This window comes from Anomaloglossus baeobatrachus, chromosome 3, assembly GCF_048569485.1.
Source record: "Anomaloglossus baeobatrachus isolate aAnoBae1 chromosome 3, aAnoBae1.hap1, whole genome shotgun sequence".
NCBI lineage: Eukaryota > Metazoa > Chordata > Amphibia > Anura > Aromobatidae > Anomaloglossus > Anomaloglossus baeobatrachus.
The window spans coordinates 136,058,291-136,075,609 of NC_134355.1; the positions used below are offsets into that span (position 1 = coordinate 136,058,291).

The 17,319-nt window shown below is 53.7% G+C and overlaps 1 protein-coding gene across 1 annotated transcript in view; it reads left to right on the forward strand.

Moving 5' to 3' along the window:
• HEATR5B (HEAT repeat containing 5B) overlaps nt 1–17,319 on the forward strand; it is a 178,140-nt gene that overhangs the window by 54,168 nt on the left and 106,653 nt on the right. Inside the window, exons 11-14 of the mRNA XM_075339495.1 lie at nt 532–643; nt 1,595–1,747; nt 2,041–2,140; nt 12,372–12,481. Of these exons, the coding sequence (XP_075195610.1) occupies nt 532–643; nt 1,595–1,747; nt 2,041–2,140; nt 12,372–12,481 (475 nt within the window). The remainder of the gene's footprint in view (nt 1–531; nt 644–1,594; nt 1,748–2,040; nt 2,141–12,371; nt 12,482–17,319) is intronic.

The window sequence follows — 17,319 nt, forward strand, 5'->3', positions numbered from 1 at the left end:
CGCATTTTTCCGGTGTCTGTCGCCCATTTGTGAAGTTAGGTTTGCCTGCTTCTCAGTTGTCTGTTTATTCCCACCCATGGACTGCTTTGGAACGTCCCATGGTCTGGGTCTCCCATAGGAACGATAAAGAAAAAGAGAATTTTGTTTACTTACCGTAAATTCTTTTTCTTATAGTTCCGTCATGGGAGACCCAGCACCCTCCCTATGCCTATTGGCAGGTTTCTTGTTCCGAGTGTCTTCACCGGCTGTTATTGTTGTAGACAGAGGTTCCGGTTCTTCCGGGTTTTACTCTGTCTCTTCTTGTGGGTGGATGTCCTCCTTCAGCTTTTGCACTAAACTGGCTAGATCTGGCTAGCAGGGGGTGTATATGCTAGGAGGGAGGAGCTACACGTTTTTGAGTGTAGTAACTTTGTGTGTCCTCCGGGGGCAGTAGCTATACACCCATGGTCTGGGTCTCCCATGACGGAACTATAAGAAAAAGAATTTACGGTAAGTAAACAAAATTCTCTTTTTCTCCTTCTTTTTTTACAGATGGTAGTGAGTATAGCTGAGGACCTGCTCCGCACAGCATCACAGAACAGCCGGCTCTCTCTGCAGCGGACGCAGGCCGGCTGGTTGCTCCTTGGCTCTCTGATGACCTTAGGTAAATGCACTTCGGCTTCTATGCTATCATCACTTGTATTTTAACTAAAGTGACCCTCCACCCTTTGACTAGGAAAGGACTATACATCACTTGTGTATAATCATCCTCCCGCTGTTTCCTTTGCCCAGTTTGATGTTCCTAACCTGCTACCTCCAAGGTGGCCACAATAGTGGTAAGAGTAAACCACGACTTCAATGTCTTTTTCTATCCCACATCATAGGAAAGGCAGTAATTACCACTTCACTTAATGACCCTACCGGCAGCCATTAGGCCAACGGATATTGAGGAAGCAGGAGCAATGGAGTGCTAAACTGAGTGATGAAGGCAGTGGGAGGCAAATGGAGGTCATCAGATACTGCGACTACACATCAGACATATAAAGTCACTCCTCAGTGCCAGGATATGTGGTGTCTTTACTACTACTTAGCAGATTTTAAAATGAGCTAATTCGGGTTATGTAGTTTCTATTTTTGTGAACTGAAAAGGGCCGCAAGGCTATGTGCGCACGTGTGCGTATTACATGCAGTTACGCTGCGCTTTGTAGTGCAGCGTAACTGCTTGCGTCCTGCGTCCCCTGCATAATCTATGGAGATTGTGCAGGGGCCTTGCGCACGTGGCGTCTTAGAGCGCAGCGCTTCGGCTGCTGCCCGAAGCGCGAGTTCTAAGAAGTGACATGTCACTTCTTCCGTGCGCTTTGCCGGCAGCCCCTGCTCTGTCTATGGCAGGAGCTGCATGCAGAGCGCACGTTCTTTGCCGGCACCATGCGCTTCAGAACGGAGCTTTTTAGCTGCCTAAGCCTAAGCACATAGCCTAAGTGTTCGTGTCCTATATGTTTGTGTCACACAACTTTACAAAGGTTTCCTTAATTTTTAGCCAAAATGTATATTTTATTATATTGGCATCTATTTTGTATATCTGTAGCATGCAATAACAGAACCCGTTATTCTCCAGGTCCATCTGTTGTACGATATCATCTCCCTAAAATGCTTCTGCTGTGGAGGAATGTCTTCCCTCGTTCCTTGAAAGAGTTGGAGGCTGAAAAAGCACGAGGAGACTCTTTTACTTGGCAGGTGACCCTGGAAGGCCGTGCTGGAGCACTTTGTGGTAGGAATCTCTGCTTAAATGGCCGATTGCTTTATTACCACTAAGAACAACATTTTCTGAGGATTGATTACTGTAAATGTTTCCCTGATATACCCAGTTCATATCTCAATACCCTCTGCTGCTTCACCCTTTTGGGTTGCTGATTGACGGGAGTGCTGGGAGTCAGACCCATGCCAATCTGATATTAATGGTCTATTGAAATCATATGTATAGATCTATCCTTCTTTTTCTCTGGCTATCTGTCTGTATATCTTGTGTGTACAGTAACTTGTGAACACTGTTTTTCTCATCAGCTATGCGCAGTTTTGTTGCTCATTGCCCGGAGCTGCTTACAGAGGACGTGATTAGGAAGCTGATGACCCCCATTGAGTGCGCTATGACCATGATGTCTCAGTAAGTAAAGTATTGAATAGTGGCATGTTCATTATTGTTACATATTTTGTGTACAGGACATCTTTAAATTTTGGTTTCTTTGACCCAGACAATTGGGTGTATAGCTTCTGCCTCCGGAGGCCACACAAAGTATTACACTTTAAAAAGTGTAACCCCTCCCCTCTGCCTATACACCCTCCCGTGGATCACGGGCTCCTCAGTTTTATGCTTTGTGTGGAAGGAGGCACACATCCACTCATGCATTCTCATTTTAGTTATATCGGTTGGAAGAAAAGTGGGCCCCCACGGGGCCCCCGGCATGTTCCCTTCTCACCCCACTACGTCGGCGGTGCTGTTAAGGTTGAGGTACCCATTGCGGGTACAAAGGCCGGAGCCTCATGCCGTTTCCTTCACCATCCCTTAGCGGCTCTGGGAGAAGTGGGATCCTGAGCGGTCATCCATTCACTGGGACCGTGCTCCCTCCGCAGCCCCTGTGGGAATCTGTCGGACAGGAGTCTATTTATCCTCAGGGACCGGGCCCTGCATCACTAAGGTACTCTGTGTCCCCATGGGGGCTGTGCATGGAGCGCCTTCATCCCGGACGCTGCAGCAGCTGCTTATTTGTGACGGCCGGCGGACTTCCGCGCCGACCGCGCCTGCTTGTCGGCCGCGGTCTTAAATTTAGTCCCCGGCTTCAATTGCGGCCTAGTAGCAAAACTCCCGCCCCCGGGCCTGTCTATCAGGGGTAAGGGCGGGACTGCCGACCTGACGTCGGATGTGAGGGCCGGAGCATCCTGTATGTTTCCTCCCCCCTCACTGATCACTGTGGGGACTCCAGATTCCCGCACTTTTCTAGCGCCGCCCACGGCCCCACTCCTCCCCAGAGAGCTCCGGCAGCCATTTTTTTGGCATTCTGCCGGTGGAGGATTTCCAGGAAAGAGCTCTGCAACGCTGGGAGACCTAAGGCAGGGAATCTGGAGGACACACGCTCCGCTTTTTAGCGGTCGGTAAGCCACACCGGTCACCCGGTGCTGGTCCCCTTTGGGTGCCGGAATAGATACTATATATTTATATATTTCTGTTCGGTCGGGCTGTATACCCTTTCCCATATACCCTCAGTGATCACTCTTCTAGGAGACAACAGCATGTCGTCCACAAGGAGCAAGGGTGCCAAGGCACAGGGTTATTTTGCGACCTGTACCTGTACCTGTACCTCTTGTGCGGCTAAGTTACCTGCGGGTTCCACCTACCCTCACTGTGAGCAATGCTCAACCCCTGTTTTGCTTGCTCAGCCGGAGCCTCGGTCACTAGTGGGCCCCTCGGCTCAGGTAGACCCCCCTGCTCTCCCTGTCCAGGCGGCAGGGACAGAGTTTGCCGTTTTTGCTGAAAAACTCTCTGAGTCACTCTCACAATCCATGGCTCAGTCTATGGACAAATGGTCTGCCAAGCTGCTTGAAGCTTTGCAGTCCAGACCGGTCCTTACACAGGCCCCGGGCCCTGTTGGATCGTCGCCTCCAGGCCCCTCTCTGTCCGCGCCGCAGCGCGTTCCCAGGGGGGGCCCTAGGTCTCATCCTGCCCGGACCACAGTCCCAGACCGGCTAAGCGGGCCCGCTGGGAATCTTCCCCGACTTCTTCACGCTGCTCGGGTTCCCAGCTTGAGGACTCTCTGGAGGACGAGGCGGACGTCGCAGCTCAGGGCTCTGACCCTGACGTTGCTCTCAATCTTGATACACCTGAAGGGGACGCCATAGTAAATGACCTTATCTCGTCCATCAACCAGGTGTTAGATATATCTCCCCCGCCGCCACCTGTAGAGGAGTCGACTTCTCAGCAGGAGAAACACCAGTTTCGGTTCCCTAAACGTACACGGAGTGCGTTTTTCGATCACTCTAACTTCAGAGATGCTGTCCAGAAGCCCAGAGCGGTTCCGGACAAGCGCTTTACTAAGCGCCTTACTGACACACGTTACCCCTTCCCCTCTGACGTAATTAAGGGTTGGGCTCAATGTCCCAAGGTGGATCCCCCAGTCTCCAGATTGGCGGCTAGATCTGTGGTATCGGTTGCAGATGGCTCATCGCTAAAGGATGCCACTGACAGGCAGATAGAGCTCCTGGTGAAATCCATCTATGAAGCCACGGGCGCATCTTTTGCCCCGGCTTTTGCAGCCGTGTGGGCACTCCAAGCTATCTCAGCTTGTCTGGCTGAGATTAATGCGGTCACACGTAATTCTGCTCCGCAGGTTGCGTCTTTGACTTCTCAGGCGTCAGCTTTTTCTTCCTACGCCATGAACGCAGTTCTAGACTCTGCTAGCCGTACAGCGGTGGCATCCGCTAACTCTGTGGCAGTCCGCAGGGCCATGTGGCTGCGCGAATGGAAGGCAGAAGACCGATGGGTGAGAGACATTCTGTCTCACGGTTACAGGATAGAGTTCAGCTCTCGTCCCCCGACTCGTTTCTTCAGAACCTCTCCGCCCCCCGAGCGAGCCGATGCACTTTTTCAGGCGGTGAACGCTCTGAAGACAGAAGGAGTTGTGATCCCTGTTCCCCCCCCAGGAACATGGTCGCGGCTTTTACTCCAACTTGTTCGTGGTGCCAAAGAAGGACGGCTCGTTCCGTCCCGTTCTGGACCTCAAACTGCTCAACAGACATGTGAGCACCAGACAGTTTCGGATGGAATCTCTCCGCTCGGTCATCGCTTCGATGTCACAAGGAGACTTCCTAGCATCGATCGACATCAAGGATGCTTATCTCCATGTGCCGATCGCATCCGAACATCAACGCTTTTTGCGTTTCGCCTTCGGGGACGAACACCTTCAGTTCGTGGCATTGCCTTTCGGCCTGGCGACAGCCCCACGGGTGTTCACCAAGGTCATGGCATCTGTTGTGGCGGTCTTACACTCTCAGGGCCACTCGGTGATTCCCTACTTAGACGATCTTCTGGTCAGGGCACCCTCTCAGATGGCGTGTCAAAACAGCCTTTCCGTCGCTCTGGCGACTCTCCAGCAGTTCGGGTGGATCATCAACTTCCCAAAATCCAAGTTGACACCGACCCAATCACTGACGTACCTTGGGATGGAGTTTCATACTCAGTCAGCGGTAGTCATGCTACCGCTGGACAAACAGCTTCGCTGCAGGCAGGGGTGCAATCTCTTCTTCGGGGTCAGTCACACCCCTTGAGGCGCCTCATGCACTTCCTGGGGAAGATGGTGGCAGCGATGGAGGCAGTGCCCTTCGCGCAATTCCATCTGCGGCCACTCCAGTGGGACATTCTCCGCAAATGGGACAGGAGGTCGACTTCCCTCGACAGGAACGTCTCTCTTTCCCTTGCAACCAAGACGTCACTTCAGTGGTGGCTCCTTCCAATCTCTCTGTCGCAGGGAAAATCCTTCCTACCCCCCACCTGGGCTGTGGTCACCACGGACGCGAGCCTGTCAGGGTGGGGAGCGGTTTTTCTCCACCACAGGGCTCAGGGAACCTGGACTCCGATAGAGTCATCCCTTCAGATCAATATTCTGGAGATACAGAGTACTACGCAAGATCAGGTCCGACTGCCGTCGCGCCATTCTCGTCGCCCCAGACTGGCCGAGGCAGTCATGGTACCCGGATCTGTGGCATCTCACGGTGGGTCAGCCGTGGGCGCTGCCAGACCGCCCAGACTTGCTGTCGCAAGGGCCGTTTTTCCATCTGAATTCTGCGGCCCTCAACCTGACTGTGTGGCCATTGAGTCCTGGCTCCTAGCGTCTTCAGGGTTGTCTCAGGATGTCATTGCCACTATGAGACAGGCCAGGAAACCGACGTCCGCCAAGATCTATCACAGGACTTGGCGGATTTTCTTGTCCTGGTGTTCTGATAAGGGTTTTACTCCCTGGCCTTTTGCCTTACCCACTTTTCTTTCCTTCCTTCAATCCGGAATGGATAAGGGGTTGTCACTTAGTTCTCTCAAGGGGCAAGTTTCAGCACTCTCAATATTCTTTCAAAAGCGCCTGGCCAGGCTTCCGCAGGTCCGCACGTTCCTGCAGGGAGTTTGCCACATAGTCCCACCTTACAGGCGCCCGCTTGAACCCTGGGACCTTAACAGGGTGCTAACGGCTCTTCAGAAACCGCCTTTTGAACCGCTGCGGGATGTCTCCTTATCACGTCTTTCGCAGAAAGTGGCATTTCTAGTAGCAGTTACTTCACTCCGTAGAGTGTCGGAGCTTGCAGCACTGTCATGCAAAGCCCCCTTCCTGGTTTTTCACCAGGATAAGGTGGTTCTCCGTCCTGTTCCGGAATTTCTCCCTAAGGTGGTATCGCCTTTTCGTCTCAATCAGGATATCACCTTACCTTCATTTTGCCCTAATCCAATTCACCGCTTTGAAAAGGATTTGCACTCATTAGATCTAGTGAGAGCACTCCGTTTCTACGTGTCTCGCACAGCGCCCCTGCGCCGTTCAGATGCGCTTTTTGTCCTTGTGGCTGGTCAGCGTAAGGGTTCGCAAGCTTCCAGGTCAACCTTGGCTCGGTGGATCAAGGAACCGATTCTTGAAGCTTACCGTTCTTCGGGGCTTCCGATTCCTTCGGGGCTGAAAGCCCATTCTACCAGAGCCGTGGGGGCGTCCTGGGCATTGCGGCACCAGGCAACGGCTCTACAAGTGTGTCAGGCAGCTACGTGGTCTAGTCTGCACACTTTCACAAAGCACTATCAAGTGCATGCCTATGCTTCGGCAGATGCCAGTCTAGGTAGGCAAGTCCTTCAGGCGGCGGTGGCCCACCTGTAAGAGGGAGTCGTGTCGGCTCTTGTTATCGAGGTATTCTTTTACCCACCCAGGGACTGCTTTTGGACGTCCCAATTGTCTGGGTCTCCCAATGGAGCGACAAAGAAGAAGGGAATTTTGTTTACTTACCGTAAATTCCTTTTCTTCTAGCTCCTATTGGGAGACCCAGCACCCGCCCCTGTTTTCCTTCGGGCTAGTTGTTCTTTTGTGTACACATGTTGTTCATGTTCAATTGTTTCATGGTTTTCAGTTCTCCGAACATCCTTCGGATTGAATTTACCTTAAACCAATTTATAAGTTTCCTCCTTCCTGCTTTTGCACCAAAACTGAGGAGCCCGTGATGCACGGGGGGGTGTATAGGCAGAGGGGAGGGGTTACACTTTTGAGTGTAATACTTTGTGTGGCCTCCGGAGGCAGAAGCTATACACCCAATTGTCTGGGTCTCCCAATAGGAGCTAGAAGAAAAGGAATTTACGGTAAGTAAACAAAATTCCCTTCTTTTGCTCCGCATGCAATGACATAGCATTGGATCACACTCAGATCAATGTTATTCATTGACTCAGTGTAAATGTTAGATTTTCGCTTCGAATTGAGTGGTCCAAGGTAAATAAAATTGTAACATGCACGATTTGCCTCTGAAAATTGGATCACATTCGGCGATTCAAGTTTATTGGTCCATGAAAAAAACAGGACCGCGCTCAGACGACATCCAAGTGCCGTCTGATTTTCATAGATTGACAGCATGGAGAAGATGGAGATTTATTTCTTTATTCTTCTCCATATCTGAGAAAAATGGATCCCACTCAGATCAATCTCTGATCAGAGTCTGATTAGCACATTCTGGCCATTTTTCTCTGTGTGACCATAGCCTAAAGATCACCACAAGGAGTTAAGGATGAGAATTCTTAGATGAGCTCCATTACAGTGGGTAATGTATGTGCATTTTACCAGCCAATCTGCTGCAGAAATTCAAGTTTCCCCTGTAGATTTTTTTTTTTTTATTTTTTTTTTTAACCCCTTCAGCCCCCAGCCTGTTTTCACCTTAAAGACCCGGCCATTTTTTGCAATTTTGACCAGTGTCACTTTGACAGGTTATAACTCTGGAACACTTCAACGGATCCTGGCGATTCTGACATTGTTTTTTCGTGACATATTGTACTTCATGTCAGTGGTAAATTTAGGCCAATATGTTTTGCGTTTATTTGTGAAAATTTCGGAAATTTAGCGAAAATTTTGAAAATTTTGCAATTTTCAAAATTTGAAATTTTATGCCCATAAATCTGAGAGAAATGTCACACAAAAAAGTTACTAAATAACATTTCCCACATGTCTACTTTACACCAGCGCAATTTTTGAAAAAAAAAAAATTTCCGTTAGGAAGTTAGAAGGGTTCAAAGTTCATCACCAATTTCTCATTTTTCCAACAAAATTTACAAAAAAAAATTGTTTAGGTACCACATCACATTTGGAGTGATTTGAGAAACCTAGGCGACAGAAAATACCCAAAAGTGACCCAATTCTAAAATCTGCACCCCTCACTCTGCTCAAAACCACATCCAAGAAGTTTATTAACCCTTTAGGAGCTTCACAGCAACCAAAGCAATGTAGACGAAAAAATGAAAATTTTACTTTTTTAACACAAAAATGTTACTTTAGCCATAAAAATTAGTATTTTCACAAGGGTATCAGGAAAAATGCATCATAAAATGTATCGTGCATTTTCTCCTGAGTACGCAGATACTCCATATGTGGTGGTAATCAAATGTTTGGGCGCACGGCAGGACTCGGAAGGCAAGGAGCGCAATTTGAATTTTTGAGTGCAAAATTAGCTGCACTCATTAGCGGATGCCATGTCGGGTTTGAAGACCCCCTGAGGTGCCTAAACAATGGAGCTCCCCCACAAATGACCCCATTTTGGAAACTAGAGCCCTCAAATATTTTTTCTAGATGTTTGATGTGCACTTTGAACCCCTGGGGGCTTCACAGAAGTTTATAACGTTGAGCCGTGAAAAGAAAAAAAAAATTTTTTACCACAAAACTGTTGCTTCAACCAGGTAGCTTTTTTTATCACAAGGGTATCAGGAAAAAATGCACCATAAAATTTATGGTGCATTTTCTCCTGAGTACGCAGATACCCCATATGTGGTGGAAATCAAATGTTTGGGCGCACGGCAGGACTCGGAAGGCAAGGAGCGCCATTTCACAGCAAAATTGGTTGGAATTATTAGCGGACGCCATGTTTCATTTGGAGACCCCCCTGAAGTGCCTAAACAATGGAGCTCCCCCACAATTGACCCCATTTTGGAAACTAGACCCCTCATGGAATTTATCTAGCTGTTTAGTGAGCACTTTGAACCCCTGGAGGCTTCACAAACGTTTGTAATGTTCAGCCGTGAAAATATTTTATTCTTTTTTTTTACCACAAAATTGTTTTTTCAAACAGGTAGCTTTTTTTTCCACAAGGGTATCAGGAAAAAATGCACCATAAAATGTATTGTGCAATTTCTCCTGAGTACGACGATACCTCATATGTGGTGGAAATCAATTGTTTGGGCGTACGGCGGGGCTCAGAAGAGAAGGAGCGCCATTTCACAGTAAAATTGATTGGAATTATTAGCAGACGCCATGTTTCATTTGGAGACCCCCCTGAGGTGCCTAAACAATGGCGCTCCCCCACATGTGATCCCATTTTGGAAACTAGCCCCCCCCCCCCATACAAAAAAAATTAGTTTGGCAAAATAAAAAATACAGACATCAGTAAAAAAAAAAAAAAAGGAGCGCCTGCCACTAAGACCAGTGCCAAACGTGAGAGCAATGCACGAGTCTCGCATCGCATCATCCACTGCAGTCTGGAAGCGAGCAACTGCGCTGGATAATGCGATGCGAGAGGGCGGGGCGGCAGATGAGAAAGAGCGCAGCGGATGGAAGATGGGAAAGGGCGCAGCGGGTGGAGGAGCGGCAGAGGATGGGAAAGGGCGCAGCGGATGGATGATGGGAAATGGCGCAGCGGATGGAGGAGCGGCAGAGGATGGGGGGGTGAGATGGGGATACCTACCTTACAGGATGGATCTAGGCAGCAGAATCACAGCAGACAGAAGAGGCAGCAGATGAAGGAGGGTGAAAAGGATGGGAGAGAGCAGGCAGCAGATCAGGGAGGGGGGCAGAGTCTGATGGGAGGGGGAGGCAGCACATGGAGTGGAGGCAGCACATGGAGGGAGGGGGGAGGCAGCACATGGGGGGGAGGCAGCACATGGGGGGGAGGCAGCACATGGGGGGGAAGCAGCACATGGGGGGGAAGCAGCACATGGGGGGGAAGCAGCACATGGAGGGAGGGGGGAGGCAGCACATGGGGGGGGAGGCAGCACATGGGGGGGAGGCAGCACATGGGGGGGGAGGCAGCACATGGGGGGGAGGCAGCACATGGGGGGGAGGCAGCACATGGGGGGGGAGGCAGCACATGGGGGGGGAGGCAGCACATGGGGGGGGAGGCAGCACATGGGGGGGAGGCAGCACATGGGGGGGAGGCAGCACATGGGGGGGAGGCAGCACATGGGGGGGGGAGGCAGCACATGGGGGGGAGAGGCAGCACATGGGGGGGAGGCAGCACATGGGGGGGGAGGCAGCACATGGGGGGGGAGGCAGCACATGGGGGGGAGGCAGCACATGGGGGGGGAGGCAGCACATGGGGGGGGAGGCAGCACATGGGAGGAGGCAGCACATGGGGGGGAGGCAGCACATGGGGGGAGGCAGCACATGGAGGGAGGCAGCACATGGAGGGGGGGGAAGGCAGCACATGGGAGGAGGCAGCACATGGGGGGAGGCAGCACATGGGGGAGCAGCACATGGAGGGGGGGGGGAGGCAGCACATGGAGGGGGGGGAAGGCAGCACATGGAGGGGGGGAAGGCAGCACATGGAGGGGGGGAGGGAGGGGGGAAGGGGAGGGGGGGGAGGGGGGGGGAGCACATGGAGGGGGGGAGGGGAGGGAGTCACATGGAGGGGGGGGCAGCACATGGAGGGGGGAGGCAGCACATGGAGGGGGGGAGGCAGCACATGGAGGGGGGGGAGGCAGCACATGGAGGGGGGGAGCCGATTAGGTGCAGTGGCAGCCGATGGAGGCGGCGGCCGATCGGGGTGCAGCGGCGGCTGAAAAAGGTGGGTGCGACTGAAAGGGGACGGTGGCGACCAGGGACAGCGGCGTGGCGGGCAGCAGAGGTGGATCGGCGGGCAGGGACAGCGGCGGGAACAGCGGCGTGGCGGGCAGGGACAGCAGCGTGGATCTCGGCGGGGAGCGGCGGTGGATCTCGGCGGGGAGCGGCGGTGGATCTCGGCTGGGAGCGGCGGTGGATCTCGGCGGGGAGCGGCGGTGGATCTTGGCGGGGAGCGGCGGTGGATCTCGGGCGGGGAGCGGCGGTGGATCTCGGCGGGGAGCGGCGGTGGATCTCGGCGGGGAGCGGCGGTGGATCTCGGCGGTGGATCTCGGCGGGGAGCGGCGGTGGATCTCGGCGGGGGAGCGGCGGTGGATCTCGGCGGGGAGCGGCGGTGGATCTCGGCGGGGAGGCGGCGGTGGATCTCGGCGGGGGAGCGCGGGGGGGGCGGTGGATCTCGGCGGGGAGCGGCGGTGGATCTCGGCGGGGAGCGGCGGTGGATCTCGGCGGGGAGCGGCGGTGGATCTCGGCGGGGAGCGGCGGTGGATCTCGGCGGGGAGCGGCGGTGGATCTCGGCGGGGAGCGGCGGTGGATCTCGGCGGGGAGCGGCGGGGGATCTCGGCGGGGAGCGGCGGGGGATCTCGGCGGGGAGCGGCGGGGGATCTCGGCGGGGAGCGGCGGGGGATCTCGGCGGGGGATCTCGGCGGGGAGCGGCGGGGGATCTCGGCGGGGAGCGGCGGGGGATCGGGGGGGGGGGGGTGCTATAACTTACCGATGGGCACCTGCAGCGACCGCTCTCATCAGCTTTCACGGACGGAGTGAAGCTGAGGGTAGCGGTGACGGCACAAGATCCACAGTGATTGGGAGAGATCGGTCACAAGGCCGGTCTCTCCAATCAGAGCTGGGGGCGGGTGAAACAAAGTTCACCCAGCTCCAGCCAGTCATCAGTGCTACAGCAGCACTGATTATGGCTGGATTGCAATGTGTTAGCCATTTTCAATGGCTGACACATTACAGTGACTGTAATTGGCTGAGCGGCGTTCGTCAGCCAATCACAGCCTCTGTAGGTTCGGGGGAGGAGGCACCACCCCTCCTGAGGTCAGGCAGAGGTCCCCTCCTTCCCGAATCCACCGTTTAGGTAAACAAATTTCACTCCCCGGGGCTCCGGGACCGCGATTTCGCCAGGACGTACTGAGTACGTCATGGGTCGTTTAGCACCATGTGACCATGACGTACTCAGTACGTCCAAGGTCGTTAAGGGGTTAAATCCACTCTTAGGCATATCCAAATGCTTTGTTCTTATTCGATTGTGACATGTTTTTGATATTGTACCACTTTTCTCCCGACTTGCAGCATCCTGACTGTGATTAAAGCTCACGGCGCCCACCTAAAGGCGAGTGCTGCTATGGTCCGGCTCCGACTGTATGACATTTTGGCTCTGTTACCCCCAAAGACATATGAAGGTAAGGATACTTGAATGCTTCTTTTGGCCTGTTTGTAGGCAAAGGCCCAAATTCATGACAATGTTTTGTGATAACAAATAAAATTCATCAATGTGTTTTTGGCATTGAACATTTTTGGTTTGCAGCATCTTAAAAATGAGAAAATGTATTCATAGGAAAATGGCACAAATTATATGTACAGCAGAAAGCTTCTTTTGCCCATGTAAGATAGATTGTTTTGCCTGTTACAATAAAGAATATTTTAGACAGAAGGACATCGAATCAGAGTGCCTTTGCTTTTCTGCACTAGTAGTTTGTGATGAAAAATTCTGTTTCTCTGTCGCTCCATTGGGAGACCCAGACAATTGGGTGTATAGCTTCTGCCTCCGGAGGCCACACAAAGTATTACACTTTAAAAAGTGTAACCCCTCCCCTCTGCCTATACACCCTCCCGTGGACCACGGGCTCCTCAGTTTTAAGCTTTGTGTGGAAGGAGGCACACATCCACTCATGCATTCTCATAACTTAGTTGTCAGTTGGAAGAAAAGAGGACACCCATGGGTCCCCGGCATGTTCCCTTCTCACCCCACTATGTCGGCGGTGTTGTTAAGGTTGAGGTACCCATTGCGGGTACAAAGGCTGGAGCCACATGCCGTCTCCTTCACCATCCCTTAGCGGCTCTGGGGGAAGTGGGATCCTGAGCGGTCATCCATTTACTGGGACCGTGCTCCATCCGCAGCCCCTGCTGGAACCTGCCGGACCGGAGCCTCTTCAACCCCAGGGACTGGGCCCTGCTACTTAAAGGTACTCTGTGTCCCCATTGGGGACTGTACAGGGAGCGCACCTTCTTCCCGGAAGCCGCGGTAGTTGTAAAACTGAGGAGGCAGGTGGACTTCCGCGCCGACCGGGCCTGCTGGTCGGGCGCGGCCTCAAATTTAGTCCCCGGCTTCACCGCGGCCTAGTCGCGAAAATCCCGCCCCCGGGCCTGCCTGTCAGGGGTAAGGACGGGATTACCGACATGATGTCGGATGTGACGGCTGGAGCATCCTGCATGTCTTCCTCCCCCCTCACTGACCACTGTGGAGACCCCAGACGGTACCCATTGAGGGTACGGAGGCTGGGCCCACAGGCCGTCTCCTTCACCATCCCTTATGCGGCTGGGAGAAGTGGGATCCTGAGCGGTCATCCATTTGCTGGGACCGTGCTCCATCCGCAGCCCCTGGTGGACCCTGCCGGACCGGAGCCTCTTCAACCCCAGGGACCCGGGCCCTGCTACTTAAAGGTACTCTGTGTCCCCATTGGGGACTGTACAGGGAGCGCACCTTCTTCCCGGAAGCCGCGGTAGTTGTAAAACTGAGGAGGCAGGTGGACTTCCGCGCCGACCGGGCCTGCTGGTCGGGCGCGGCCTCAAATTTAGTCCCCAGCTTCACCGCGGCCTAGTCGCGAAAATCCCGCCCCCGGGCCTGCCTGTCAGGGGTAAGGGCGGGATTACCGACATGACGTCGGATGTGAGGGCTGGACCATCCTGCATGTCTTCCTCCCCCCTCACTGACCACTATGGGGAACCCAGACTCCCGCTCTTTGCTGGCGCCGCCCTCGTCCCCACTCCTCCCCTGAGAGCTCCGGCGGCCATTTTCTGGCATTCTGCCGGTGGGTGCTTCTCAGGGTAGCTCAGGGTGAACACAGCACCCGGTGCTGGTCCCCCTAGGGTGCCGGATACACATGTATATATTATATATATTTCTGTTCGAACATTTACCTTCAGTGGTCACTCTCCTAGGAGACAACAGCATGTCGTCCCAAGGAGCTAAGCTACTAAGGCACAGGTTTTTCTTGCGGTCTATACCTCTTGTGGGGCTATGTTATCTGCGGGATCCACTACCCTCACTGTGAGCAATGCTCAACTCCTGCCTCGCTTGCTCAGCCGGAGCCTCGGGCACTGGTGGGCCCCTCGGCTCATGTAGACCCCCCTGCTCCCCCTGAGCAGGCTGCAGGGACAGAGTCACCGGTGTTGGCCCTCAGTCATTTTCATATGAACAAATGGTCTTCTAAGCCCCTTGAGGCATTGCAGTCCAGACCGGACCTTTCACAGGCCCTGGCCCTGTTAGCTTGTCTCATCCAGGCCCCGCTTGGTTAGCGCCGCAGCGCACTCCCAGGTTGAGCCCTAGGTCTCAGGCGGAGGACTCCTGCCCGGACCGCAGTCCCAGACCGGCTAAGCGGTCTCGCTGGGACTCTTCCCCGACTTCCTCACGCTGCTAGGGATCCCAGCTTGAGGACTCTCAGGAAGACGATGAGCTCAGGGCTCTGGCCCTGACTTCACCCTTAACCTTGATACTCCCGAGGGGGATGCCTTAGTAAATGATCTTATCTCGTCCATCAACCAGGTGCTGGATCGCTCTCCTCCGCCTCCTCCTGTGGAGGAGTCGGCTTCTCAGCAGGAGAAACACCAGTTTCGGTTTCCCAAACGTACACTCAATACGTTTTTTGATCACTCTACCTTCAGGGATGCTGTCCAGAAACCCGAAGCGGTCCCGGACAAGCGCTGGGTTAAACGTCACACTGACACGCGTTACCCCTTTCCATCTGAAGTCGTTGGGCTCATTCTCCCAAGATGGATCCTCCAGTCTCCAAATTGGCTGCTAGGTCCGTTGTGTCTGTTGCAAATGGCTCATCCCTGAAGGATGCCACTGACAGACAGATAGAGCTCTTGGTGAAGTCCATCTATGAGGCCACGGCCGCGTCTTTCGCCCCGGCCTTTGCAGCCGTGTGGGCTCTCCAAGCAATCTCGGCTTGTCTGAAGGAATTTAATGCTGTCACATGGAATTTTGCTCCGCATCTTCCGTCTTCGACTCTCGGGCATCAGCCTTTTCGTCCTACGCCATGAACGCCGTCCTAGACTCCACTAGCCGCACAGCTGTAGCATATGGTTACTCCGTGGCAGTTCGCAGGGCCATGTGGCTGCGCGAATGGGAACCAGATTCGGCTTCAAAAAGGTTCTTAACTGGTTTGCCCTTTTCTGGTGACCGTTTATTTGACGAACGATTGGATGATATTATTAAGGAATCCAAGGGAAAGGACTCCTCCTTACCCCAGTCTAAACCTAAGAGACCTCAGCAAAGAAAAATGTCCAATCGAGGTTTCGGTCCTTTAGTCCCTCCGCCAAGCCACATTCTTCTTCGTCCAACAGGCCGGAGAAAGGCCAGAGGAACTCATATGCGTGGCGGCCCACGTCACGACCCCAAAAGGCCGCAGGGGGCACTGCCTCCAAAACGGCCTCCTCATGACTCTCGGCCTTCCCTAGCCGCATCCTCGGTCGGTGGCAGGCTCTCCCGCTTTGGCGGCGCCTGGTGGCCACAAGTTCAAGACCGATGGGTGAGAGACATTCTGTCTCATGGTTACAGGATAGAGTTCAGTTCTCGTCTTGCGGCTCGTTTCTTTAGAACCTCTGGGTCCCTTCTCAGGTGGCGTGTCAACAAAGCCTTGCCGTCGCTCTGGCGACTCTCCAGGGACAAATAGTTTTCTCTGTAGGCGGGGGTGCAATCACTTCTTCGGAGTCAGTCACACCCCTTAAGGCGCCTCATGCACTTCCTGGGGAAGATGGCTGCAGCTATGGAGGCTGTGCCGTTCGTGAACCAAGGCGGCACTCGCAGTCGTCAAGCCTTCCAGGAAGTCCGGCGGATTCTGCAGTGGGTGGAAACCACAGGCTCCACCATCTCCGCAGTTCACATCCCGGGCGTAGAAAACTGGGAAGCAGATTTTTTCAGTCGTCAGCGCATGGACGCGGGGGAATGGTCTCTGCACCCAGAAGTGCTTCGAGAGATCCATCGCCGCTGGGGAACGCCGGACGTCGATCTCTCAAGGTCCCGGCTTTCATGGCACGGTCTCAGTACCACAGACCTCTGGCAGCGGACGCTTTAGTCCAGGATTGGTCGCAGTTTCGACTTCCTTGTGTGTTTCCCCCTCTGGCGATGCTGTCCAGGGTACTACGCAGGATCAGGTCCGACTGCCGTCGCGCCATTCTCGTCGCTCCAGACGGGCCGAGACGGTCGTGGTATCCGGATCTGTGGCATCTCACGGTGGGTCAACCGTGGGCACTTCCAGACCGCCCAGATTTGCTGTCACAAGGCCCGTTTTTTCCATCTGAATTCGGTGGCCCTCAACTTGACTAGGTGGTCATTGGTCCCTGACTCCTTCAGTCTTCAGGGTTATCTCAGGATGTCATTGCCACCATGAGACAGGCCAGGAAGCCAACGGCCGCCAAGATCTATTACAGGTCTTGGCAAGGCTTTCTATCCTGGTGCGCTAATAACGGCTTACTCCATGGCCGTTTGCCTTACCCACATTCCTTTCATTCCTACAATTTGGAATGCACAAGGGTTTGTCCCTCGGCTCTCTCTCTAGGGCCAAGTATCCACGCTCTCCGTGTTTTTCTTTCAAAAGCGTCTAGCCAGGCTTCCGCAGGTCCGCACGTTCCTGCAGGGGGTCTGCCACATGGTCCCACCTTAGAAACGTCCGTTGGAACCCTGGGATCTTAGCAGAGTCCTGACGGCTCTTCAAAAGCCGCCTTTTGAGCTGCTGCAGGAGTTCTCTCTCTCCCGTCTTTCGCAGAAGGTGGCCTTCCTGGTGGCAGTCACATCACTTCAGAGAGTGTCTGACCGGGCAGCGCTGTCATGCAAGGCTCCCTTCCTGGTTTTCCCCCAGGATAAGGTGGTTCTTCGTCCTGTCCCGGAATTTCTCTCTAAGGTGGTATCTCCTTTTCATCTAAATCAGGATATCTCCTTGCCTTCTTGTTGCCCTAATCCAATTCACCAGTGGGAAAAGGTTTTGAACTCTTTGGATCTAGTGAGAGCACTCCGGTT